This window comes from Hemiscyllium ocellatum, chromosome 9 (assembly GCF_020745735.1).
Source record: "Hemiscyllium ocellatum isolate sHemOce1 chromosome 9, sHemOce1.pat.X.cur, whole genome shotgun sequence".
Classification (NCBI taxonomy): domain Eukaryota; kingdom Metazoa; phylum Chordata; class Chondrichthyes; order Orectolobiformes; family Hemiscylliidae; genus Hemiscyllium; species Hemiscyllium ocellatum.
The window spans coordinates 54,846,736-54,874,694 of NC_083409.1; the positions used below are offsets into that span (position 1 = coordinate 54,846,736).

The window sequence follows — 27,959 nt, forward strand, 5'->3', positions numbered from 1 at the left end:
ATTCGCTCAGAAACTCCGCCTATATTTACGACTTGAGGCGGTTTCCAGGACGTGGCGCCAGTATTGCGCAAGCGCACTAGTTCGGGTGCCACGTGTCATCTATGGGCATGCGTAGTGCTTCAGTGATGTTATAGCTCATCGCGAGTAGGCCTTGGTTCTGTATCGTAGCCTGTGTTTCTGTTAGGGATTTATTTATTTTGTGTGAAATATGGCTGGCTGGGCAGGATTTTCGGATGAGGAATTAACACGAATAAAACAGCTAAAAGGTAAATGAAAGAATCGTGGTGTAAGAATTGAATGCTGAATCTGGTTTTGGGTGATTCCCAAGTGCTACAACACTAGGCGAGTCAATTTAAATATGGTGACAGGAAACTTTTTAGAAACAGTAATGCTGGCCAAAATTGCTAATCACCTGAATAAGTGTGCGCTAATTAAAAGCCAGCATGGATTTCTCAAGGCTCAGTCTTGTTTAACTAACTTAGTTTATTTTTGAAGAGATGCAAAGAAGATCGAGGGTAATATCGCTGTCGTGTGCTTGAATATCCAGATTTGGAGATGCCGGTGTTGGACTGGGGTGTACAAAGTTAAAAATCACATAACATCAGGTTATGGTCCAACAGGTTTAATTGGAAGCACACTAACTTTCGGAGCGACGCTCCTTCATCAGGTGATTGTGGAGGGCTCGATCGTAACACAGAATTTATAGCAAACCTTTACAGTGTGATGTAACTGAAATTATACATTGAAAAATTGATTGTTAAGCCTTTCATCTGTTAGAATACAGTGATGATTTACACATGAAAGAAGTGAAACTATCTCTGTGTTCTAACAGATGAAAGGCTTAACAGACAATCAATTTTTCGATGTATAATTTCAGTTACATCACACTGGAAATTTTGCTATAAATTCTGTGTTACGATCGAGCCCTCCACTATCACCTGATGAAGGAGCGTTGCTCCGAAAGCAAGTGTGCTTCCAATTAAACCTGTTGGACTATAACTTGGTGTTGTGATTTTTAACTTTGAATATCCAAAGTGGTTTTGATGATGTGCTTCTCGTCAAAAGTAAACACATTTATAGCTTGAGAGTGTTTCGTTATGGCTGCAAAATTAGCTTAATGGCAAATAAAATGTGTATTAATGGCGAATGGTTTGTTTAAAACTAGAGAAGAATTTAGAGTGCAATTCTGCCGTGGGTTGTTAGGATTTCATAATCTTCCTGATACATTAATGATGCACTGTGTGATTACAGAACACAAATGCAAATTGTGCAGATGATACACATCTTAGAATGACGATGAATGGTGTAGACTTGATCTTGTGCTTAAAACTAAATGGTCATTGAGGTACTGATCTGAAGTATCTTAGAATATGGTTGTATGCAAATTTTCTTATTTACCATCTGAATTTAGATTAGCAAAAGCAGCTATTTTATGTAGAATCTAAGACTATCTCATGCTCAGTCTAGACTGGTGCTGTAATGAAAATGCCTCAGTGTGGGCTTGAGGGCTGAAGAGCCTGTACCTGTACTGTATTGTCCTTTTTGATGACTGAAGTCGGTCATGATCAGTTACATGATTTTGCACTAATCTTGTCATGGTTTATAACTTCATGACAGGCATGCAGCAGTTGTAATTTAATGCAAGAATTATAATGCAGTTCACTTTGGGAAAACTGTAGAGTGATGATACAAGTACTGTTCTCAATGAGGTGTAGGAGCAGGATGATGTTGTGTTTATGTACATAAATCATGGAAGGTGACAGAGTAGGTTGAGAAAGTTGTTCATTGATTAAGCCCATAACATCTTAAAGCGCACTTGTAGTGCATTACTAGTGTCCTTACCCCTGAGCCAGGAAGCCAATGTTCAAGAGGTATCTAAGAATGCTAACTGTCAGATTCTTCATGTACACCTGGACACTGCCACGGTACCCTACCCTCAAAGTGGGGGGTGTAAGAGACTGTGTGTCTTACACGTAATGAAATGTGCTTTTGCAGAGGAAGTCTGGAGAGAGTTTTTGTCAACGTTCATCCTGAGCAGATCTGTGACTCAGGACTCTGTGCTCTATGGTGTGTTTGCCAGGACACACACTGAGACAGAGATCAACTACAACTGGAGGACCATCCACTCTGTGAAAGACTCTTCTTGGTCTGCCGGAAACCTCTTGGTCTTCCAGAGCAAGGAGTGTTGCAGACTGGCACATTTCAAGGTCCAGGACTATATGCTGAGGGATGCATTAAAGTTTGGGGCAGCTGCAGCCAAGGCACAGTGGGGAAAGACTATCATGTAAGATCTTTCTGCCAAAGTACAATGTGGGTCCGTTCAGTTATTGGACCCGCCTGATGCTGTTAAATATAGTCTTGAAGAAGTAAATGCCTTGAGTTTGTTTACTACACATGTAAAGACTGTATAGAATTGAAGTGCTCTGGTGACTATGTACATAATTTTTATGAATAAAGTATATTTTTGAAATAACATGAATAGGTTGATGAGAAAATATGTGCTATCTTAGGTTTATCAATAAGGGCATGGTACAAAAGCAGGAGGTTATGTTAAATTGTATAAAATATCAATTTGCCCTCAATTACAGGATTGTGTCCACTTTACTTTAAGGACATGAGGATAGGGTGTAGAAGATTCACGAGAATGGATCTGGGGGTGAGGAATGTCAGATACATTAAGTGGAGAAATTAGAAATGTTCTTGGAGAGGAGATTTCATATTTGATATTCAAAATCATAAGATCTGTCTACAGTGTAGATGAGAAACTATTCCCATTGGAAAGATTGAGAGAAACAGCAGAGATTTAAGGTTACTGGTGAAAGCAACATTTGGTGACATGAGAAAAACTTTAATCCTGTGGCTGTGAAATACCTTAGATTAGATTAGATTACTTACAGTGTGGAAACAGGCCCTTCGGCCCAACAAGTCCACACCGACCCGCCGAAGCGCAACCCACCCATACCCCTACATTTACCCCTTACCTAACACTACGGGCAAGTTAGCATGGCCAATTCACCTGACCCGCACATCTTTGACTGTGGGAGGAAACCAGAGCACCCGGAGGAAACCCACGCAGACACGGGGAGAACGTGCAAACTCCACACAGTCGGTCGCCTGAGTCGGGAACTGAACCCGGGTCTCTGGCGCTGTGAGGCAGCAGTGCTAACCACTGTGCCACCGTGCCGCCCGCTAACTCGGGCTCGTCCGGGACTTGAACCCGGGACCTCTCGCAAGTCATCACTGTAAAGCACCCAAAGCGAGAATCATACGCCTAGACCAACGAGCCTGGGATGTTCTGAAGATAGTTACAGAATCATAGTCTTACAGCACACAAACAGACACTTCAGTCCAATGGGTCCGGCCAACCGTAATCCCAAACTGAACTAAACTAATTCCACCTGTCTGCGCTTGGCCTATATTTATCCCATATTTGAAATAGAAAAACTTACAGGGCTAAGGGAAAAGGCAGGGGAGTGTCATGAAGTAAGTTGTTCCTTCAGAGGCCCAGCACAGATGTAACATGCCAAAAGCCACCTGTCCTGTAACTGTTCTGATATTCCTCCACTATTGTTAGAGTTTTCCTCCTGGATCTTTCTGGCTGCCATTCTGGCAGAGGTTGCCTACTGTGTTTTAGGGTGATTTACCATTCTTCTATTGTTCCACAATGAACAAAACAATCTGTAAATATGATTGGTATATATAACTCTGATGTTCTGGCATCACTGAAGTCCTCAACAGGTGACAGCCTTCATTTATTGATTATTGGGAAGAAAGAACATGTATTTATATTGTGTGTTCCGTGAAGGACAAGCCTAAAAGGGTTATAGAGTTTTATAGTATGGTCATTAAGTCATGTAAACAGGACATAGCAGTGTATGCAAGCAAGGGTTCACAGTCCACCCTGAGATGAATCACAAGTTAAAGTTTTGGTGTGGGCTTGCCATGCTATATCATTGGCTAGAATTCTCTCACTCATCTTTGAATAGCATCACAAGACATGGTGCAGGAATGATTATGGTGTCCTAATGGGTACATTTGTAAAATTAACCTCAATAAATCTGAATTTGCAATAGCACCAGAGAAAAATTGTTCAAATTTTAGACGTTCACCTGCATCATTAATATCTTTCAGAGAGGTATTTGCTATTGTTGACCTACTTACGGTTAAGTAGATGATGCTTAGTAATATGACAGTGTAACAAAGGGAAAACTTGCAATATTTCCCATTTGTATGGAACTCTTCATGACTGCAGTGTATACCAAACCAATTAGAGGCAATGAAGTACTTCTGAAGTGCAGACATTGATCAGAGAGTATTTCTGCTTTATTAACAACTAGGAGGAGAAAGTGAGGTCTGCAGATGCTGGAGTATCAGAGCTAAAAATGTGTTGCTGGAAAAGCGCAGCAGGTCAGGCAGCATCCAAGGAACAGGAAATTCAACATTTCGGGCATAAGCCTGATGAAGGGCTTATGCCCGAAACGTCGAATTTCCTGTTCCTTGAATGCTACCTGACCTGCTGTGCTTTTCCAGCAACACATTTTCAGCTTATTAACAACTGCCCCTACTTAAACAATAGTAAAAGGACAGGCATGTTTTAACCTAGTTTCCAAATGATGAAATGTTTGAAATATTCTGTGCTGTTCTAGTAATGAAATGATGTATTAAAATCCTGGAATGGGATTTAAATTCTTCACCTTTAAGCCTCTTTTTATGGCTTAAATTATACTTTTGAAATGCAAGTTATAACAACAAGTACAGCATCACTTTTGTATACAAAGATTTGAAAATACTTTTTGCTGGTGTAGGTTGAGAAATACCAGACATGATTCAGCAGCAGTTGATGTTCTTGAATCATGTTGAGCAGAATAACAAATGTTTCTATGTTGTCTGAGAGTCTGAAACTTTTCAGAATGAGACTGCAAGCTTTGAAACCTGATTTTAAAATTAGCTGCCATTGACTTTGCACCACCTAACTTTTAAAAGCGGCAAACCCCAATTGAAGAGATGCAATTACAGACTGTGGATACAGTTTTCATCCCACTGATATTTTCTACAAAACCTGAAGTACAAGGGCAAACAAATTTGTATTTTAGTTGTCCTTTTGTGTCATTGCACATCCCAAATCGTTTTACATACAGTGGATGAAACATTATCTTGGAGTGAATCAAAAACCTTTTTTGTGCTTAAGATAATGCAAGGAAGAGATGCGTGGGTGAAAGAACAAACAATTTGTCTGACATTGTTTGAGAAAGGAATGTAACTCAAAATCAGAGATCCTACACTGATCTTTGTGACTGAGTTAGCAATTTAATTCATTGGGATCTGAGTCAAGCAATTCTACAGAGCTGTATTGAGATATCAATCTTGCCAATGTGTTGCTGTAGTGATGATTTAACCTAAACCTTCTGAATGCAAAGCAAGTGTGATCACTCAGCTGAGTAGATTTTCAATGTAAAGAATTTCCATTATTTATCTATCCTTTTATTTGCATAATAACTTTTCCAAAGAAACCTGGCTGTATCAGCATAGGTACTATCTCACTTGCTTTTGATATGTATGGCACTGCATTTAGATCAGCTAAATGAGGGGTGGCACGGTGGCTCAGCAGTCAGCACTGCAGCTTCACAGCACCAAGGTCCCAAGTTCAATTCCAGCCTCCGGTAACTGTCAGTGTGGAGTTTGCACATTCTCCCTGTGTCTGCATGAGTTTCCTCCAGGTGCTCCGGTTTCCTCACACAGCCCAAAGATGTGCAGGTTAGGTGAATTGGCCTTGCTAAATTGCCAATGTATTAGGTGCATTAGGCAGAGGGAAATGGGTCTGGGTGGATTACTCTGCAGTCAATAGAGCTGCAGACCAATCATTCCAACACCCACAAACTAAGCTACATCAGGACGTGATTTAAACGAGCCACAACACACTGCAGCACCCAGGAGCTATGAGAAGGTGAAGAAAAACACTTATGCAACAGGAACCTGACAAAAGAGACTTAAACAAGAAGACACAACACGCCCAGAGACTGTAGCCACCCTGCCATACATCAAAGACATCTCAGATGATGACCTAGGCATCATGGTAGCGCACAAACCTACCACCACACTGAAACAGCTCCTGATGAATTTAAAGGACTCCATACCAACAACCAGCAGAATGAACATCATATACAAAATGACTGCAAGGACTGCAACAAACATTACATTGGACAAATGGGCAGGAAACTAGCCACCAAGATGCATGAGCACCAACTAGCTACCAAAAGACGTGACCAACTATCACTGGTATCCATTCACACAGATGAAGAAGGACACTAGTTTGACTGGGGCAATATATCCATCTTGGGAGAGGCTAAACAAAGACACACGGGAATTTCTTGAGGCCTGGCATTCAAACCAGAACTCTGTTAACAAACATATAGATTTGGAGCCCATTTACCAACCCCTCAAACAGAACCGGAAATAATATCATCAGCCACAACAAACTGAGCAATCTTACAACCTGAGCTACAAACCTTCTCCAAGTTTCATAAAGGATAGCTCAAGCTGTTTTAGGTTTGTCAGAAATGGTTTGATACCACACCAGATGTAGTGATTACATGCAAGGTGACCAAAAGCTTGGTCACCAAAAGTAGGTTTTGGGAAAAGTAATGTAAAAGCAGGAGGAGAAGAAAGGAGATTTTGGCAGCCTCTGGCCTCACTAAACTTTGAATCCTGAATACAAGAATTGGCAGAACAGACACCATTGAAGTTTGCTCAGAGGTAGGGTGGATTAAGGCCAGAGCATGGGAGAATTGAAAGCAAGAGTGACCATTGAAGCGTTGCTTAACTGGTGTTCGTTTAGGTCATTGAGCACAATCAATATACCAGAGTTGTACTAAGTGTAAATTAAGACATAAGAAGGAAATTTTGAATTAATTAAAGTTTCCAGGGATTAGAACACAAGACAGCCAGGCATATTCATGGTTGATCATCTTCATCAACACCATATTCTCTCACTATAGTCCTTGATGGGATCTTGATTAGATGGGCCAATGGGCCAAGAAGTGGCAGATGGAGTTTAACTTAGACAAATGCGAAGTGCTGTATTATGGGAAAACAAGTCTTAGCAGGACTTGTACACTTAATGGTAAGGTTGCTAAACAAAGAGACCTTGGAGTGCAGGCTCCTAGCTCCTTGAAAGTGGAATCACAGGTAGATAGGATAGTGAAGGAGGTGTTGGGTATGCTTTCCTTTATTGGTCAGTACATTGAGTATAGGAGTTGGGAGGTCATGTTGCATCTGTACAGGATGTTAGTTTGGCCACTTTTGGAATATTATGTGCGATTCTAATCTCCCTCCTGTAGAAAGGATGTTGTGAAACTTGAAAGGGTTCAGAAAAGATTTGCAAGAATGTTGCCAGGGTTGGAGGGTTTGAGCTTCCTGAAGAAGGGCTTATGCCCGAAACATCAATTCTCCTGTTCCTTGGATGCTGCCTGACCTGCGCATTTTCAGCTCTGATCTCCCACATCTGCAGTCCTCACTTTCTCCTCAGAGGTTGAATAGACTAAGACTGTTTTCCCTAGAGCATCAGAGGCTGAGGGAAGACCTCCATAAAGGTTTACAAATCATGAGGGTCAAGGATAGGGTAAATAGGCATGGTCTTTTCCCTGGGATCGCGAAGTCCAGAACTAGAGGGCATAGGTTTAGGGTGAAAGGAGAAAGATGTAAAAGGGATCTAAGGGGCAGCTTTTTCATGCAGAGGCTGGTGCAAGTGTAGAATGGGCTGCTAGAGGAAGTGGTGGAGGCTAGTACAATTGCAACGTTTTAAAAGGCATCTGGATGCGTATATGAATAGGAAGGATTTGTAGGGATATGGGCCGGGTGCTGGCCAGTGGGTTAGAATATCTGGTCGGCATGGACGATTTTGACTGAAGGGTCTGTAACCGTGCATACATCTCATGACTGTCATAAGTATTGGAAATCCCTAAATATGTCTTGAACTTAGTTAATAACTGTGCTCCCACAAAGTTTCACTATCCTTTGAGTGAAGAACTGATGATCTTGGCCTGCAAGTGGCTTTGCTTTTATTCTGATATTGTGCCCCTCGGTTCAAGATCCCCTGTCATTAAACATCTTTTCTGCATCTGTTGTCTATCCCTTTCAGGAATTTAGGCACTTTCTAGGAGGTTGCCTCTCATTTTAAATTCTTGAAGACAGGTCCAGTTTCCCCAATACCTTCTAAAAAGAAAGTCCACTATTGGAGGAAACAGTTTGGTAAACTTCTATTGCACACTGTCTGCATTCCCACCAAGTACATTCTCCTTTTGACATGGGAAACCAGAACTACTCACAATACTCCAGATGCAGTCTCTGTTCTGCACAAATGAAGTAAGATTTCTTTACTAATAGAATCATGAGAGCATAGGTAAGGTGAATAGCAAAGGTCTTTTCTGGAGGATGGGGGAGTTCAAAACTAGGGGACACATGTTTAAGGTGAGAGGAGAAGAACTTAAACTTGTTCCTCAGGCCCTTTTTATCAGTGATTTATATGTGGAATGAAATACCAGAGGAAGTGGTCTCAGGGAGAGATAGTAATGAAAATAATTTATCTGATCAATGTGCAGAAAGTCACAGAAAGAAAATGTCAGCAACGTCTCCAATTCGAATGAAATTTTAAAGAAAGTACTTAACAGGCCCTCAGTCATAGTGAAGGTTATTGCTGAAAAAGGAAAAGGGTAAATAATTCTTTTGAATACTTTATAATAAGATATAAAGCTTTGCTTTTTACCCTTGTTTAAAAAAAGTACATTGACAGCTGATGTACATTGTGACTCAACATGAACCAAATTGCAAAAGTAAAATATGGGTCTGTCAAAGCCGATTTCATTCTGGAATCTGAAATATCTAGTATAACTATCAATTGGGATCATAACAGCATTGTTTGAGGCTTGGTTTACAGGCAAAAAGTATAGTAGAAATAAATATACCCAAGGGTCAGTGCTTGGGCCCCGGCTGTTCAAAATCTCTTTCAACATTTGGATGTGGGTGCCAACTGTAATATTTCCAAGCTTGCACATAATTCAAAACTTGGGTGGGATACAAATTGAGAAAGATGCAAAGAAATTAATGGGCATCTGAGTGAGTAGGCTGGAGCGTAGTAGAAGGAATATGCGGATAAGGAAGAGGTTACTTTGGCCAGACAAGTGGAAGTGTAATATTTTTTAAAGATTTGAGAGGCCAGAAAATGACGGGCAAAGCAATCTAAGTGCTTCATTTCAAAGTCACTGAAAGCTAACATGCAACAGTAGAAAGCAATTCTGAAAGCAAAAAAGTTAGTCTTTATGACCAGCGGACTTTGTACAGGAGTCAGAGTCATACAGCATGGAAACAGATCCTTTGAACTTGTCCATACTGACCAGGTTTCCCAAATTAAACAATTCCCTTTTGCCTGTGTTTGGCCCATGTCCCTCTAAAGCTTTCCTATTCATGCGACTTTCCAAATATCTTTAAAATGCTGTAACTGTACCATTATCTACCACTTGATTTTGTGCTTCATATCTAATATATAGAGCTCAGTTGCTGTGTTGAGCCTAAACTAGAATGTAGAAGTGATACCTGCCTTAATTGCAATTAAGAGATGCCATTACAGTGAGTTCAGTTTTGACACCAGGCCAAAATACAGAAGACTGGTTTCACAATGGGTGAAAAATAGTACAAAAGCACTGTTGTCAACCAGTTGAAGATACAACATTGCAAACTTAAAATAGAAAGAAAATGAACTGGTAATGATTCAATTTGCATGACAGAAAGAGGCACGAAACTGCTAACAGTGGAAATCTGAGTTTTAAAAAAAGAAAATGCCTGTTTATCAGCATGTAAGGGGAGATTTATTCAAGTACTTTGAGAGAAGTTCTTTGCCCAAGGAGCGGTTGCACATTACAGCGGTAAGACCTTATGGTGCAGTATGGGTTAATGGTTCATAGACCGTAAATCTACAAATACAGACTTGTACTAAGTCTGTTAGTGCACAATGAAAGATTGGCATCAGATCATTGTAAAAAAAGGTGCCAGGCTGTCTGTCTCCCATATTCTACCTGTGCCATTATTTAAGTAATTCTTGGGGTCTTAGCGACATCATGGCTCCACCGTGTAATAAATATTATAAAGGGGTTTGGTTCAGAAAAATCTAGAAATAGTGCCAACCACTCTGCCTCTATGTTGCATATATTTTGTATAATACTATACTTTAAAAATACCTGTCCAAATGAATAATATAGCACAAAGAAGTCAGTTGGCTGGCAAATGTTTACAAAACTTCAATTACAAGTCATAAAGACTGTACCATGTATTTTACTTGATGTTCTGCATTCACACAGTTGAAAATGACAGAAGAACAAAAGTTGCTACTACTGACCGCCTTTTCCTGAAAATTTGCAAATTTGGGTAGAAATACAATCGTTTCAGAAAAGTCATAATCTTCATAACATCATTGAATGTACTAAAAGCAGAAGAGGTATGCAGCAGATTGTTCTATTTAATCCCATAAAAGAACTTGGATATTTTCCAGCATCTTGAGAAAGATTAATGTTTTGGGCATAAATCTTCTCGTACATGCTGATAGAAATGTGCGTTTTCTGTTTTTAATTCAGATTTCCACTGTTAGCAGTTTCTTGCCTCTTTGTGTCATGCAAATTGAATCATTACAGTTTTTTTTCCCATTATAAATTGGTTGGAAAATTCTTTTACTGCAGGTGACGTGGGGCATTGGCTGCAGTGGTGGCAGTGCAGGGACTCCTGGCTGCAGTAGATCTGGAGCAGAGGCCTTGCAAAAGTCCAAGAGCTGTGTTTTAGACCCCTGGCATGTAAAAATGAACTCCATTAAAGTACTTTCTTTTATTCTTCTTGTACCTCCAAATTGGCACCAGATTGTGGCGGCAGAACACTTTCTACTATCTCCCAAGATATACGTGATAATAAATAAAACATTCATTTTCAAAAAAAGTTAAATGTAATTTTGTCAGATTTATTTCTCAATTATTAGCTCTCATGTTAAGTTGTCAGAATTAAAAAACAATTATTTCAGTTCAAGCTACTGTAGCAGAATCAGGGGCAAAGAATGATTTTATTTAGTTAGCACTTATTCTTTGTGCAATTTTGTTACCTTATTTCATGTCGACATTTAGTACTCTTTAGCTTCTTTGGAGTTCAACTACACGGCACAAAGTTTGTTTGACACCCTTTGTAATAAAGGCTCATTTATGCAGATGTCTCGTTAATTCAGTTTTGGAAACCATTAAAATCCTTATTTATATCTTTGTTGGTACAACTTTTGGTTTTAATATTCACAAATGGTGTCACTTATTCACTGCAGATTGTTTCTTTTATGCCTTTCACTTTTTGCACTCTGTTCCATAATTTTCTCTGAACTGAAACTAAACTTTTGCATAAATTGTATCAAATAGATACTAGTGCCACCTACTCATGTTGGAAATATGAAAGCGTTTTAAATAACTCAAATTGGTGCATTTTAAAGTTTTTTTAAAAATTACTTCTACAGCTGAGGCTTGAGACCAGCTCTTATTAATGTACTTTTCTTGGGAGTGATAAAGAACTTTGGTATCTTTCATCTCAGACAGAGTAAATTCTCTGATGTGTGATGGAATGTCATTGCATATCTTGCTGTTAGTGAGAAAGGAGGGCTAGCCACTTTTTTTCTATAATTTGAACTTTGAAAGGAAAGCAGCTTTGAGGGAATTGAAAAGCAAGTAGATAGGAAAGCTTCGTAAAAGAAAATCTGGGCTCTTGTAAACTGACTGGGGGAATTGAAGGGAATGAAAGTAGAGTTAAGCAAAGTGCAAGCAAGAAAGAGTGATAGATGTGAATGGTATAAGGATTGAGCAGGTGGTCTAAAAGGTGAAGTAGTCAGTTAGAATTGGAATCAAGATGTTCTATTACATGGTAACTAAAGTGCACATTTAAAGACCACGGCCTCCTACCCCTAACAACCGAGTCAGAGTCACAATCATTGAGTCAGACCGATGCACAGCATGGAAATAGACCCTTTGGTCTAACTCATCCAGGCCAGCCAGATATCCTAAATTAACCTTGTCCCATTTGCCAGCACTTGGCTCATATTCTTCTAAACCTTTCATATTCACAAATACATACAGGTGTCTTTTAAATGTTGTAATTGTACAACCGCTCATTGCATACATGCACCACCCTTTATGTGGAAAAAGTTGCCCCTTGTGTCCTTTCTTTTGAAATCTTTTTCCCCCTTACCCTAAACCTATGCCCTCGAGTTCTGGACTCTTTTCCACAACCACCCCAGGAAAAAGACCTTGTCTAATTACCTTAGCAAACAGAGGTGAGAGAAGGAAATGTGAATAACTGAAATTTGGTTTGAGAAAGGAGTCACTGAGGGCCTGCATTTTCCCTCATGCTTCCCATATTGGAACAATATCTGCACCCATTCATTCATGGCTTCTTTCACTGCCATACCCTACTGGCTCTTAACTTGAAAATCACTGAGAAAAAGTAAAGAAATTAAAAGGTACGGGAAAAGAAATATTGAATTGAATATTCTTCAATTTATTTAATCATTGTTCCAAAATGTTTCTCAGCAAATGGCGTACTTCAAATATAAGGATTACTATAATGTAGGCAAAGAAGGGGGGAAAAAAAAACTGAAGTAGTTCTGAAGCAGTAGTGACCACAGCAGCACAAATGTAGAGTGCTGAATTTCACAGGGTTGCCCAAGTCCAAGTTGAGTTTTTCTTTTGGAGGGAATGCCAGGAGGCTCAGTCAGTCATTTTCTTCGTTACCAAGCTTGCTTCATTAGCAACTGAATATTTTTCATCAGTGTTCACATGAGAAAAAGACAATAGTGGTGAGGCGAATATTGAGATACAGGCTATTAGTCTAGACGCAATTGAGGTTCACAAGGAGGTGTTAGCAATTCTGGAAAGCGTGAAAATAGATAAGCCCTGGGCTGGATGGGATTTATCCTAGGATTCTCTGGGAAGCTAGGGAGGAAATTGCAGAGAGCCTTTGACTTTGAGCTTTATCATCATTGTGTACAGAAGTAATGCCAGAAGACTGGAGGTAGCAAATATTGTCCCTTTGTTCAAGAAGGGGAGTAGAGAGTAATTATGGACCAGTGAGCCTTACTTGGGTTGTAGGTAAAGTTTTGGAAAGGAATATTCGAGATAGGGTTTATAAGTATCTAGTAAGGAATAATTGATTAGGGATAGTCAACATGGTTTTGTGAAGTGTAGGTTGTACCTCACAACCTTAGAGTCCTTTTGAGAAGGTGATCAAACAAGCCAATGAGGCTAGAGCAGTTGATGTAATGTATATGGATTTCAGTAAAGCATTTGATTAGGTTCCCCAGGGTAGGCTATTGCAGAAAATAGAGGCATGGGATTGAGGGTGATGTAGCAGTTTGGATCAGAAATTTGCCATTGTAAGAAGACATGGGTGGTGGTTGATAGGAAATGTTCATCGAGGATCTGTTTTGGGACCACTGCTGTTTATCATTTTTATAAATGACCTGGATGAGGGCATAGAAGGATGGGTTAGTAAATTTGTGAATGACACGAAGGTCAGTGGAGTTGTGGACAATGTGGAAGGATGTTGCAGGTTACAGAGGGACATAGATAAGCGGCAGAGTTGGGCTGAGAGGTGGCAAATCGACTTTAATGCAGAAAAGTGTGAGCTGATTCACTTGAGGAGTAAGATAAATGCAGAGTTCTGGGTTACTGGTAAGATTCTTGGTAGTGTGAATGAGGTGAGAGATCTGTGTCCATGTGCATAGATCCCTGAAAGTTGCCACCCAGGTTGATAAGGTTGTCAAGTGTACAGTGTCAAGATTAGAGTGGTGCCGGAAAAGTACAGCAGGTCGGGCAGCATCCGAGGAGTTTTCCTGATGATGGGCTTTTGCCCGAAACGTTGATTTTTCCTGCTCCTCAAATGCTGACTGACCTGCTGTGCCTTTCCAGCACCACTCTAATCTTGACTCTAATCTCCAGTATCTGCAGTACTCACTTCCGTCAAGCTGCAGAGTGTATTAGGTTTTACTGGTAAAGGGATTGTGTTTTGGCACCATGAGGTCAAGTTGCAGCTGCACAAAACCCTGGTGCATCCACACTTACAGTATTGCATACAGTTTTGCTCACCACATTGTAGCAAGAACATGAAAGCTTTGGAAAGGGTTCAGAGGAGATTTACTAGGATGCTGCCTGGTATGGAGGGAAGGTTTTATGAGGAAAGGGTGAGGGACTTGAGGATGTTTTCGTTAAAAGAAAATTGAGAGGTGACTTAATAGAGACAAACAAGATGATCAGAGGGTTAAATAGGGTGGACGGTAAGAGCCTTTTTTCTTGGATGGTGATGGCTAGCACAAGGGGGCATAGCTTTAAATTGAAAGATGGTAGATCTTTAGTCTGAAGTAGAAAGGGTTGGAATGCCCTGCCTGCAACAGTAGTAGACTCGCCAACTTTAAGGGCATGTAAAAGGTCATTGGATAAATATGGATGATAATGGAAGAGTGTAGGTTAGGTGGCCTTCAGATTGGTTCCACGGGTCAGCGCAGCATCAAGGGCTGAAAGGCCTATACTGCACTACAATGTTCTATGCTACCTACCCCATCCCTCTGGCATCCCTCGTGTTAAATTTTTGTGTAACTTAGCATGCACTGTTCCCATAGCACCTTGTCATTTTAGTGAATATCCATCAAAGGACTAGCACCTGTTGCTTCTGCGCCATCTTTAAAAACCCATTTTACGTTTTGGGAAGTAATGTCAGGCTGGGGCTATCGGGCATCATTCCTAATATTTTCCTGGACGTGGCAAATTGAAGAAAATCTGCACCTTAGTGTAGGGAGAGGCCTGGAGGTCCTGTTACATGGGATGGTGCGGAGGCAATAGCTCCCTCCCCAAAACCTGCAATACAAATCACAACACAACACCATCACAACCAGGTGGTCCAAGGTAGTCTTAGGTGTTTGGAGCAATTGCCATACAGTGTAGGATGAAGGTCAACAACCTTCTCCACTCCACCAATGTAATTATCTCCTCACTGATACTTCATACTCTTTTTGTATCTCTGTTACTATATCCACCTCCCACCAAGGCTTTTGTGCCACTGTCAATAATTTCTGCATTATCTTCCCTCACTTACTGTCACCCACTCAAACCCTTGACACCACTAACCCTACATGCCCTCTGCTCTGCCTACTCAACCTGCTTGAGATACTGCCCCACTAATACAGCTGTGCTACTCATTTGCATATCTTTTAATATCTGTTTGGTGCCTCATTCCAGGAGAAAAGCAACCCTCAATCAGGCACAAAGATTCAGGATGGTTGGTGGGCTACCCAACATTCTGCTCCTTGTCCCTTAAGTGGAGAGCACCTTTACTCTGACTGACCCAGGTGCCTCACTGACAGTTGCCAAACCCTGATATCAAAGGCTGCCCTTGACTTACTCAAGACCCCATGAGTAAAGATCATCCCCTTGACTTGACGAAGCGACAATGATGAGCTTCCTTCTTTGTAATATGACCCTCCTATCTGGCTGAGGAGGCAAGGCAAGGCAGGACAATGCTAGGCAGATACGCTGAGTATCCAGATAGGGTCAAAGTGAAAGTGCTATTCATGATAACATGTGGGATATTTAGACTCTCACAAACAGAATTAGAAGAATTCAGCAATACCCTTGAATAATTACTGCTGTGTTTAAATATAAAATCATAGCATTTAAGAAAAGCTTTTAATTTCAAGACACAATACACTTAAATTGATGTGTGATAAGCTTTGCTGCCCCTACTCTTCTCGCTCACCATCCCACCTTTTGCTGCCATTCTGCTCTTTGAACACTGCCTATGATATGTTTAAACATTCTAACACCTGGCTGCCTTCAAAATATTGCCTGTATTCTTTATGTGGGGAGACTGTAGTGTCATATTAAGATCATGGTAATGTCACTGGACTAACAGTCCGGAGGCCCAGGATAATACTGCGCGGTTCAAATCCCATCAAGGTAACTAGTGAAATGTTCAATTCAGTTAGTATGTCTGGGATATAAAATTAGTCTCAGTAACGTGGATGTGAGTACTATCATTGTTTGTTTGTTTTCTTTAAAATAAAAATCTGGTTCACTAAGGTACTTTAGAGAAGGAAATCAGCTATCCTGCCTTGGTTTGGCCTATATGTGACAGAAGACTCAGGACAGTATGGTTAACCACCAAGTAAGCCACTCTCTCGGATAACAGTTCGGGACACATGCTGGCCTTGCAAGCAATGCCCATGTCCCATGAAAGAATTCCCTCCTGTTCTTACTTTGTGAGTATACACACTTTTATATAGAAACCTTTTAACCAGGAGTCAGTTTTGCATCTTTTAATTCCTTAGCATATCATAGAGTCAGAAATATACAGCTCAGAAACACACCTTTCAGTCCAACTTGTCCATACCAACCATGATATCCTAAATTAATCTAGTCCCATTTCCCAGCACATGGTCCATACCCCTCTAAACCCTTCTTATTCCTATACCCATACAGATGCCTTTTAAATGCTGTTGTAATTGTACCCCCCTCCCTCACTTCCTTTGGCAGTTCATTTCATGCAGGCATTAGCCTCTGCGTGAAAACGTTGCCCCTTCGGTCCCTTTTAAATCTTGCCTCTCACTTTAAACCAATATCCTCTAGTTGTGGATTCTTCCTCCACCTCAGGGAAAATACCTTGTCTATTTATCTATGCCCCTCATGATTTTATTAGCCTCTATAAGGTCATCCCTCAGCCTCTGATTCAGGGAACACAGCCCCAGCCTAATCAGCCCCTCCCTACTTAAACCCTCCAACTCTGGCAACCTTCTTGTAAATCGTTTCTGAACCCTTTCAGGTTCCACAACATCCTTCCTACAGGAGGGAGACCAGAACTGCACACAGTATTCCAGTAGTGGCCTAACAGTGTCCTGTACAGCTGCAACATGACCTCCCAACTCCTATCCTCAATGCACTGACCAATAAAGGAAAGCATACCAAATGTTGCCTTCACTCTCCCATCTATCTGAGACTCTACTTTCAAGGAACTTTGAAACCACACTCCAAGATCTTTTGTTTTGCAACACTCCCCAGGATCTTGTCATGAACTGTACAAGTCCTACCCTGATTTGACTTTTCAAAATGCAGCACCTCAAATTTACCTAAATTAACTTCATCGGCCATTCCTCACCTTATCTTATCAAGATCCTGTTGTACTCTGAGGTAATGTTCTTCACTGTCCAGTACACTTACAATTTTGATGTCATCTGCAAACTTGCTAACTATACTTCTGATGTTCAAATCCAAAACATTTATGTAAATGATAAAGTAGTGAACCCAGCACCAACCAATGTGACATATCACTGGTCACAGGCCTCCAGTCTGAAAAGCAACCCTCCACCACGACCCTCTGTCTTCTAGCTTTTAAGTCTATTCTGTATCGATATGGCTAGTTCATATGGTAGACTAGGTAGCAAGGTTAGATCACGAGAAACCTTGTTGAGTGCCTTAGTGAAGTCCATATAAATCGCATCCACAGTTCTGCTCTCATCTTTGTTACTACTTCAAAAAACTTAATCAAATTAGTGAGACGTGATTTCCCACTCTCAAAGCCATGTTGACTATCCCTAATCAGTCCTTGCCTTTCCCGATACGTGTAAATCCTGTTCCTAAGGATTTCCTCGAACAACATGGTAAGCTGTTGGAGAAAATGCAGAGGCATGGAATTGAGGGTGATTTAGTATTTTGGATTAGAAATTGGCTTTCTGAAAGAAGGCAGCGTGTGGTGGTTGATGGAAAATATTCAGCCTGGAGTCCGGTTACTAGTGGTGTGCCACAAGGATCTGTTTTGAGACTGCTACTGTTTGTCATTTTCATAAATGAATTACCCGCAGGCATAAGTGGATGGATTAGTAAATTTGCAAACGACACTAAAGTTGGTGGAGTAGTGGACAGTTTGAAAGAATGTTACAGGTTGTAGGGGGGCTTAGATAAACTGTAGAATTGGGCTGAGATATGGCAAATGGAGTTCAATGCAGCTAAATGTGAAGTGATGCACTTTGGGAAGAATAACAGGAAGGCAGAGTACTGGGTCAATGGAAAGATTCTTGGTAGTGTGGATGTGCAGAGGGATCTTGGAGTCCATGTACATCGATCTCTGAAAATTGCCATCCAGGTTGATAGTGCTGTTAAGAAGGCATACAGTGTGTTAGGTTTAATTCATAGAGGGATTAAGTTCCGGAGCCGCAATATCATGCTGCAACTGTACAAAACGCTAGTGCAGCCACATTTGGAATATTGTGTACAGTTCTGGTCGCCATATTTCGAGAAGGATGTGGAAGCATTGGAAAAGGTGCAGAGGAGATTTACCAGGATGTTGCCTGGTCTGGAGGGAAGGTCTTATGGGGAAAGGCTGAGAGACTTGGGTCTGTTCTCATTGGAGAGAAGAAGGCAAAGAGGGGATTTGATAGAGACATACAAGATGATCAGAGAATTAGACAGTGAACGTCTTTTTCCGAGGATGATGATGTCAGCTTGTACGAGGGGGCATAACTACAAATTGAGGGGTGATAGATTTAAGACAGACAAAGGTATGTTCTTTATGCAGAATGGTAAGGGCATGGAATGCCCTACCTGCTAATGTAGTCAACTCAGCCACATTAGGGAGATTTAAATAATCCTTGGATAAGCACATGGATGATGCTGGGATAGCGTAGTGGGACAAGCTGAGAATAGTTCACAGGTTGGCACAACATTGAGGGCTGAAGGGCCTGTTCTGCGCTGTATTGTTCTATGTTCTAACTTGTCCACCACCGATGTCAGACTGACCGGTCTAAAGTTTCTTTGCTTTTCATTACCACCTTTGTTAAATAGTGGGACCACGTTAGCCAACCTCCAATGTTCCAGCACCTCACCTGTGGCTATCGATGATACGGATGTCTCAGCAAGGGGCCCAGCAATCACTTCTCTAGTTGTAGACCGGTGGGCAAGCTGTTGGAGGGAATTCTGAGGAACTGGATGTACATGTATTTGGAAATGCAAGGACTTATTATGGATAGTCAGCATGGCTTTGTGCGTGGGAAATCATGTCTCACAAACTTGATTGAATTTTTTGAAGAAGTAACAAAGAGGATTGATGAGGGCAGAGCGGTAGATATGATCTATATGGACTTCAGAAAGACATTCGACAAGATTCCCCTTAGTAGACTGGTTAGCAAGGTTAGATCTCATGGAATACAAGGAGATTTAGCTGTTTGGATACAGAACTGGTTGAAAGGTAGAAGACAGATGGTGATGGTGGAGGGTTGTTTTTCAGACTGGAGGCCTGTGACCAGTAGAGTATATAAGGATCTGTGCTGGGTCTCCTATTTTTTTGTCATTTACATAAATGATTTGGATGCGAGGATAAGAGGTACAGTTAGTAAGTTTACAGATGACACCAAAATTGGAGGTGTAATGGACAGCCAAGAAGGTTACTTCAGATTACAACAGGATCTTGATCAGATAGGCCAATGGGCTGAGAAGTGGCAGATGGAGTTTAATACTGATAAATGCAAGGTGCTGCATTTTGGGAAAGCAAATCTTAGCAGGACTTATACACTTAATGGTAAGGTCCTAGGGAGTGTTGCTGAACAAAGAGACCTTGAGTGCAGGTTCATAGCTCCTTGAAAGTGGAGTCACAGGTAGATAGGCCACTGAAGAAGGTGTTTGGTATGCTTTCTTTTATGGGTCAGAGTACTGAGTACAGGAGTTGGGAGGTCATGTTGCAGCTGTACAGGTGGACATTGGTTGGGCCACTGTTGGAATATTGCGTGCAATTCTGGTCTCCTTCCTATCAGAAGGATGTTGTGAAACTTGAAATGTTTCAGAAAAGATTTACAAGGGTGTTGCCAGGGTTGGAGGATTTGAGCTATAGGGAGAGGCTGAACATCCTGTGGCTTTTTTCCCTGGAGCATCAGAGGCTGAGGGGTGACCTTACAGAGATTTCTAAAATTATGAGGGACAGGGATAGAATAAATAGAGAGAATTTTTTTCTCTGGGGTAGGGAAGTCCAGAGTTCGAGGGCATAGGTTTTGGGTGAGAAGGGAAAGATATAAAAGAGACCTAAGGGACAACTTTTCACAGAGGGCAGCACATGTATGGAATGAGGTGCCAGAGGAAGTGATGGAGGCTCGTACAATTGCAACATTTAAAAGGCATTTGGATGGGTATATGAATAGGAAGGGTTTGGAGGGAAATGGACCAGGTGATGGCAGGTGGGACTAGATTGGGTTGGGATGTCTGGTCAGCATGGATGAGTTGGACCGAAGGATCTGTTTCCATGCTGTACATCTCTATGATTCTGTGACATGATGACTCTGTTTGAGAAGTCTGGTAGTCACGCAAATGCAGTTTTTCAACCTATTCTTCAAAGCACACCCTGGTCCTGAGTGCGCACTAATCACTTTGTTGTTTTTTTTGTTGCCCATGTGTCTCCTGCACAATGCTGAGTAATTAATCATTACAGTTGAACTTTAAGATCTTAGATCGGGCTGGATTATAGTCAATGGGAATCTGGGGCGATATCTAGGACTAGGACTACGAAAGATTGTTGTTGTTGATTCTTCATCTCAGCCACAGGATATCACTGCAGAAGGTTTTCAGGGTAGCATCCGAAACCCAACTATCTTCATATAATCTATCCGAGACCTCCACTCCATAAAGTCAGAAATGTGAATATTTGCTGATTGCGCAATGTCCAACACCATTTGCGACTCCTTAGAGGCAGAAGTAGTCAACATCCAAATGCAACAGGGGCTGCATAATATTCAGGCTTAGGCTGGTAAGTGGCAAATAATATTCATAATTACAGGCAATGACTATCTCCAACAAAAGAGAACCTAACCATCACACCTTGATATACAATGGCATTGCCATCATTGAATGTCCTCACTCTTAACATTCTCAGAGTTATCATTGCTCAGGTGTCTTTGTGTGTTTCTATTTTGGTCTAGGAATTCTGTGGCAAGTAACTCACCTGTTTCCCAAATTCTATCCACAAAGCACAGTCAGGTATGTGATGAAATACTCTCTATATGCCTGGAAGAGTGATGTTCCAACAACACTCAAGCTGCTACCAACCAGGGCAATGCAGGCTGCCTGACTGGCATCCAGCTACTACCTCAAATGTTCATTTTGTTCAGCATCAATGATGAGGGTCAGTAACTTGTACCATCCACAAGTTGCACTATAGCAATATACCAAGCCTCCTCCAAAAGAACTTTCAATCCTGTAACATCCACCACTGCAACAAAAGAGCTGAAGATACTTGGAAGCACCACTTGCAAGTTCCCTTTTAAGCCACAGATCATCTTGACTTGGAAATGTATTGCCATTCCTTCAATGTTGTGGATACTCCCTTCCTATGTTCTTTATATACACTCCAAAAATAATAACTTAAACTGTTCAATACAGTTATCAATACCTCATTCACTTTTGAATGGGTTCTGTGCCCAAATAAGAGGGAATGATGTGAAGTGTTAAACCTTCTCTATTCAGGCATTTGTTCCAGTGAAACCTACAGAAAACATTCATTGTACTAAAGTTTATTGCGGACAAGAGAAAAGTTAATTATAAACGAGAACTTCAATTTCCAAAGACATTGAAGGTTTGTGTGACAAGTGATGACATTTACAAGCAATTTGTAACATCAATGCCTCAATATATTTAAGGACTAATATAAGACTTTTGGGTTCATGAAAATTGAATGTTCTCTTGACAGGAATGAGCTGTAGTCTGACTAAATTTTTTTTGGACGAAAATAAATTTCCGTTGAAGGAAATTATACCTGTAAGGCTTATCCTGATGTGTAGGTAAATGGATAATAAGCCATGTATTCTGATTTGATGGCCAAACCAGGTAGAGAGAACAGAAAACTGTTGGAATATCTCGAATGAATTTTGAAACTTTTACTGTGCTCTGACTGAAGACTAGTGTAGAATCGGCTGTCCATTGTTGTCTTGATTATCAGGACATTCTACATTGGATTTTTAACCAACTTATTTCCCGAAAGTAGGTAAGTTATAAAATAAATTGAAATGTTGCCATGAAGTTTTCATATTGGAATAATTTGTACACCAATTTTACCCTATCAATGGTGATGAATTTTATAAATTTTGCTAGAATTCTTTGTGTTCTTACTGAAAGAGAACAACACTGTACTAGTTGTACTTGGACTTTATTTGATTGATAGTCACTGTTTTATTTGCAGTGTTTCAATTTGATATCCAATTATGTAAGAATTTAACAACTACTCTCTCTCCTCTTCCCCTTACTTCAGGGTAACATACAACCTGTTAGAAATCCACTTGGACATATTTATGACAAAAGACTGGTTCACTTGACCAAATACTCTAGTTGAGTTAGATTTAGATGATTATTGTTGTGGATTTGGATAAGCTTTTCATGAATTGTAACAATAAATTTGAGTCTTTCACTTAGTCCATGTTGAATAATTGCATTCTTGTTCTTTTAATTCGACGTCATCAAATTAATAGGGTTACTGTGATTCAAATGAAGTGGCACATCAAACATCATAATCCTACCTTTTAAGTGGTTTATTTTTGCTCTTTTTCAGATTATAGTTTAATTCTCTAAACTATTTTATTATTATTATTATTTTATTATTATTATTATTTTAAATCTAATCTGTGAGCAGATATTGATGGACAGGCTTGTTTCAGCCACTAGATGTCACCAGTTTGCTTATTTAATACTTTTTTTTAAAAAACTTTAATAATTAAGTCCAAAGACCTGGAGAATCTTAAGTTTCTGTGAAAAAATCTAGCTAAAATAGTCATTACCTTAGTTATCTCCTGAATGTCCATGAAAAATATATCTACATATTTTTGGGCAGCACGGTGGCTTAGTGGTTAGCACTGCTGCCTTACAGCGCCAGGAACCCGGGTTCAATTCCAGCCTTAGGCCACTGCCTGTGTGGAGTTTGCATATTCTCCCAGTGTCTGCATGGGTTTCCTGCATGCCGATTTCCACCCACAGTTCAAAGATGTGCAGGTCAGGTGAATTGGCCATGCTAAATTGCCCATAGTGTTAGGTGTATTAGTCAGAGGGAAATGGGTGGGTTACTCATTAGAGGGTTGGTGCACACTGCAGGGAATCTTATCTATCTATCATATCCTGTTGGTCACCTGCAGTTTTGTGCACTGCAGTAGAATAAGAAGTGATCAATCTGCAATCTTCTGATTAAAAGCATGAACTGTTTCAATGTTGAATTGCTTTTCAATCAAGCCATGCATCCAACAACAGTACAGAAATATTCCTCAGTCACAAGGATTCTGGGTAGTCCAAGATGGAGAACGGAAAAAATTGTGGCTGAGAGATTTTTTTTGAGGTACTTTCAGTATTGGAGCTAATTTCCTTGAATTCTAAGAGCAGTAATTGCTCTTTTATAAGGTGTTGCATTGTTTTGGAACTTTGGCGGGGAAGAAAATCAAAACAATGGCAATTTTAAAAAGGTAAAAGGAGGACAAAGGTAGTGACCACATGGGAAGTGATTCAAACTGAAAAAGAGACTTACACTGCTGTCTGACCCAGCAGTGAACCTGCACTGCTGCTACTTTTGTTGTTTAGTTTCAAGTATGTCTGGACATAAGAGTTTGTTCTATAAAAAATAAGGAAACAGTAAAATTCGCAGTTGACCTTGGAGAAAAATCTGTGGTGGAGCTCACAGCAGGGCAGCAGTTATGTGGCTAGTTTTAAAGTGTAACCTCACTTTGTTTTGGTAAACCTGCAATAGTGAGTAAATTGGGTTATTTTTTGATGGTGTTTTTATTGAGATCTGTCTCTTGATTAAACTTCAGAAGTATAAAAGCATGGATATTAAGCTAGCCTAGAACAGTAAGATTGCTATCTTCTGGGTCTGTAGATTAAGGTGCAAAGATGGTCTTCAGTAGAGTGTGCTCTTCCTGTCGGATGTGGGATGTTAGGGAGAGTTTCCATGTTATAATGATTGTCTGTAGATGTGTTGGCTATGTGCTTGGTTGTGAATTTGATTGGATCACGTGGATCAGGAGGAATGGCAGTTAGAGGCATTGAGGAATGTACAGGAGTTAGGGGGTGTGATGGATGGTAGTTGCAGGTAGGGAGATAAACCCAAGATACAATCAAGTGGATGGGTGACCTCCATGAAAGGTAGGCGAGGGATGCAGGTAGTGCAGGAGTCTCATGTTGAGAATGCGTGTAGGGTATAAGCAGGTAGGGAAGATTTAAGTTGAGTTTTGTGAAACAAGATTCAGCTGAGCTTGACTCAGATCAGATAAGAACCTGCAATTAACAATGGGGTGCTGGAGGCAAGGGTAATAGATTAACAAGGTGGAAAAGCATTCATTATGTAGAGCCAGTTAACAGTATTGGAAGCATTCAGTATGTAAGGTCAGTTTAACAAGATGAAAAGTATTCATGATGTGAAGGCAGTTAACGTTAAGAACATTCATTGTGTAACAACAGATGGCGTAAAGTCTATTGACACTCGATTGTAATGGTCACCCAATCAATACGCATGTTGCCTTATCTGGATCCTCTTCCCTGTAAAATGACTACATAATTCATTACGAAACTGCTGTTTGAGAGAGAAGACAGAGAACTCATGTCTCTGTGCACATTGGTGACTGTTCTCTCTCTCTCTCTCCCGGGCCTGGAATAAAGATAAAGGAGGTAAAACCATACTATGTCTCTGAGCGTTTTGCTTCAACTGAGATGGGGAATGGGTCCTGTGGCTATTCCCATCTCCAGCAACAACGCTGTTTTGGAAAATGTAGGGGCTGATAGACACTCGAGGGAATGTAGCATTGACAGCCAGGTTTCTGGTACTGAGACTGGTATGCCAGGTTCCAAGTGATCAATTGTAGTAGGGGATTCTCTAGTCAGAAGCAGAGTCAGATGTTTCTGCAGCTGGCAGCAAGATATCAGAATGGTGTGTTACTTCCCTGGAGCCAGGATGAAGGATATCTCTGAGAAGGTGCAGAATATTCTCGATGGAGAAAGGGAGCAGCAGGAGGTTGTTGTACATATTGGAACTAACAACATAAGAAAATAAAATGTCAAGAGAGGAGAGAATATTGGACATTAGGCAGGAAATTAACAAGTACGTTTTTGAGGGTAGTATTATCTAGATTACTCCTGATGCCACGAGTTAGGGTAGCAATAGGAGGATAGAGCAGATGAATGTGCGACTGAGGAGCTGCTGCAGCGATGGAAGATTCACATTTTTGGATCATTGGAATCTTTTCTGAGGCAGAATTGACCTGCATAAGAAGGACGGGTTGTACTGAACTGAAAGGAGACCAACATTCGGGCAGGGAGATTTTGCTTTGGGGAGATTTGCTTGAGCTGCTGGGGAGGATTTGTAGTAGTAAAGTGGGCAGGGTGGGGAGGTGGGTGAAGGGTGTGGGACCTAGGGAGATGGTGAGGAAAGAGGTCAGTCTAGTGCAGTTAGGAAAGGGAATAAGTCAAATAGTCAGGGAAGGCAGGAACACTGCAGAGAATGAGGTAGGACTGATAAATTTAACTGCATTTATTTCCATGTAAGAGGCCTAACATGAAAGACAGATGTAGTCTGTGCATGATTGGGAACATGATACTCCGGGATGGACAGGACTGGCAGTTTAATGTTCCAGGATACGAATGCTTTATAAGGATAAAAAGGGGAGCAAGAGAGGAGGAGTCAGTGGTGTTTTTGATTAGGGACCACATTACAACTGTACTTAGGGAGGATATTCCTGGGAATACATCCAGCGAAGGTACTTAGGTGGAACTAAGAAATAAGAAAGGGATGATCACCTTGTTGGGGGGTCGATAATACAATCCCAATAATCAGCACGAAATTGAGAATCACATTTGTAAGGAGATCTCCGTTATCTATAAGAATACTAGGGTGGTAATGGTAGGGGAATTTAACCTTCCAAACATGGTCTGGGCAGAAGAGGGTACTGCAGATGCTGGAGATTATAGTAAAGATTAGAGTGGTGCTGGAAAAGCACCACAGGTCAGGCAGCATCGGAGGAGCAGGAAAATTGACATTTTGGGCAAAAGCCCTTCATCAGGAATTCCTGATGAAGGGCTTTTGCCCAGAACATCAATTTTCCTTCTCCTCGGATGCTGCCTGATCTGTGCTTTTCCAGCACTACTCTAATCATAGACTGGGACTGCCATTGTGTTAAGGGTTTAAATGGAGAGCAATTTAAGTGTGTACAAGAAAATTTTCTGATTCAGAATGTGGATGTACCTATTTGATAAGGTGCAAAACTTGACCTACTCTTGAGAAATAAGGCAAGGCAGGTGACGGGGGGAGCATTTTGGGACCAGCGATCATTATTCTATTAGTTTTAAAATGGTGATGGAAAAGGATAGACCGAATCTAAAAGTTGAAGTTCTAAATTGGAGGAAGGTAAATTTTGATGGTATTAGGCAAGAACTTTCAAAAGTTGATGGGGGCTGGTGGTGGATGTTTGCAGATAAAGGGATGGCTGGAAAATGGGAAGCTTTCAAAAATGAGATAGTATGTTCCTGGTAGGTTGAAGGGCTAGGCTGATAGGTGGAGGGAATATTGGATGATGATAGAAATTAAGGTTTTGGTCAAGAATACGCAGGAAGCACGCGTCAGGGATTAAACAGCAGGGATCAAGTGAACTTGTAGAAGAGTATAATGGCAGTAAGACTACACCTAAGTAGGAAATCTGGAGGGCAAAAAGGGGACATGAAATAGCTGTAGCGGATATGGTTGAGGAGAATCCAAAGGGATTTTGAAAAAAAAACATTGAGGACAAAGGGATAACAAAGGAGAGAATCGGGTCCCTCCAAGGTCAGCAAGGCCACCTATGTGTGGAGCTACAGGAGATGGGGGAGATACTAAACAAGTATTTTGCATCATTGTTTACTCTGGAGAAAGATATGGAAGATAGAAAATGTGGGGAAGTAAATAAATAACAACGTCTTGAAAAATGTCCATATGACAGAGGAGGAGTACAGGACATCTTGTTATGGACCAGGCCAGGCTCCTTCAAGACATTTCAAGAAAGTAGCCCAGACTCGAAATTTGTTAGTTGTTTTGAGCAAGTGTAAAGTGAATATTCCAGGAGAGATACTGCTGGCCAAACAACTTAGTTTTAAACAAAACAATTTATTTACAAGATCACTGAATGGAACACACAAGAGAATAGAATATAGAATAACTTAACCTATCTGAAAACCCAACAGATTATCCCTACTTAATGATGCTGTTTCCAATACTTGCAACAATCCCCCTTGGCACAAAAGGAAAAAAATCAAACACTGGGTCTTACAGGAGAGACGTCAGAGAGGATCAGCATGGACCTGCTTCTTTGATCCAGCAGTTTAAAAACTGCCTGACTGCTTTTAGCGAATAGCCAGACTACTAAAAAAAAACAAATCAAACCACTGAAAAGTTGAGCTAGGAGAACTGGCTACTCTCCTTTCATTGCACACGTTTTTTTTAAGGCCTTCTGCCTGAGGCAGTATCTGTTAACGATCATCAAATTGGCCCTAAAACCCTTCAACTTTGACTTTTCAGAGTATGTCTTTTATGACCTCTCTGGTGGGGAAAAAAACTAAGGACAATGTAACCTTGCTAAAGGAGCAGCATAGTCACAATCTTTACATGCATAAAGATAGATAAATCCCCAGGACCTGATTAGGTGTACCCTAGAAGGGAACTGATTGCTGGGCCCCTTACTGACATATTTGTATCATCAATAGCCACAGTAAAGCGCCAGAAGACTGGCGATTAGCAACTGTGGTGTCTCTATTTAAGAAAGGTGGTAAGGCAAAGCCAGGGAACTATCAACCAGTGAGCCTGACATTGGTGGTGGGTAAATTGTTGGGGTGGATCCTCAGGGACAGGATTTACATGTATTTGAAATGGTAAGG

The 27,959-nt window shown here is 40.8% G+C and overlaps 1 protein-coding gene across 1 annotated transcript in view; it reads left to right on the plus strand.

Annotated features, from left to right (window-relative positions):
- Nucleotides 1–102: 102 nt before the first annotated feature.
- The window catches only part of gorab (golgin, rab6-interacting), a 53,925-nt gene continuing 26,068 nt past the window's right edge, over nt 103–27,959 (plus strand). Inside the window, exon 1 of the mRNA XM_060830324.1 lies at nt 103–266. Within this exon, the coding sequence (XP_060686307.1) occupies nt 209–266 (58 nt within the window). The 5' untranslated portion in view covers nt 103–208. The remainder of the gene's footprint in view (nt 267–27,959) is intronic.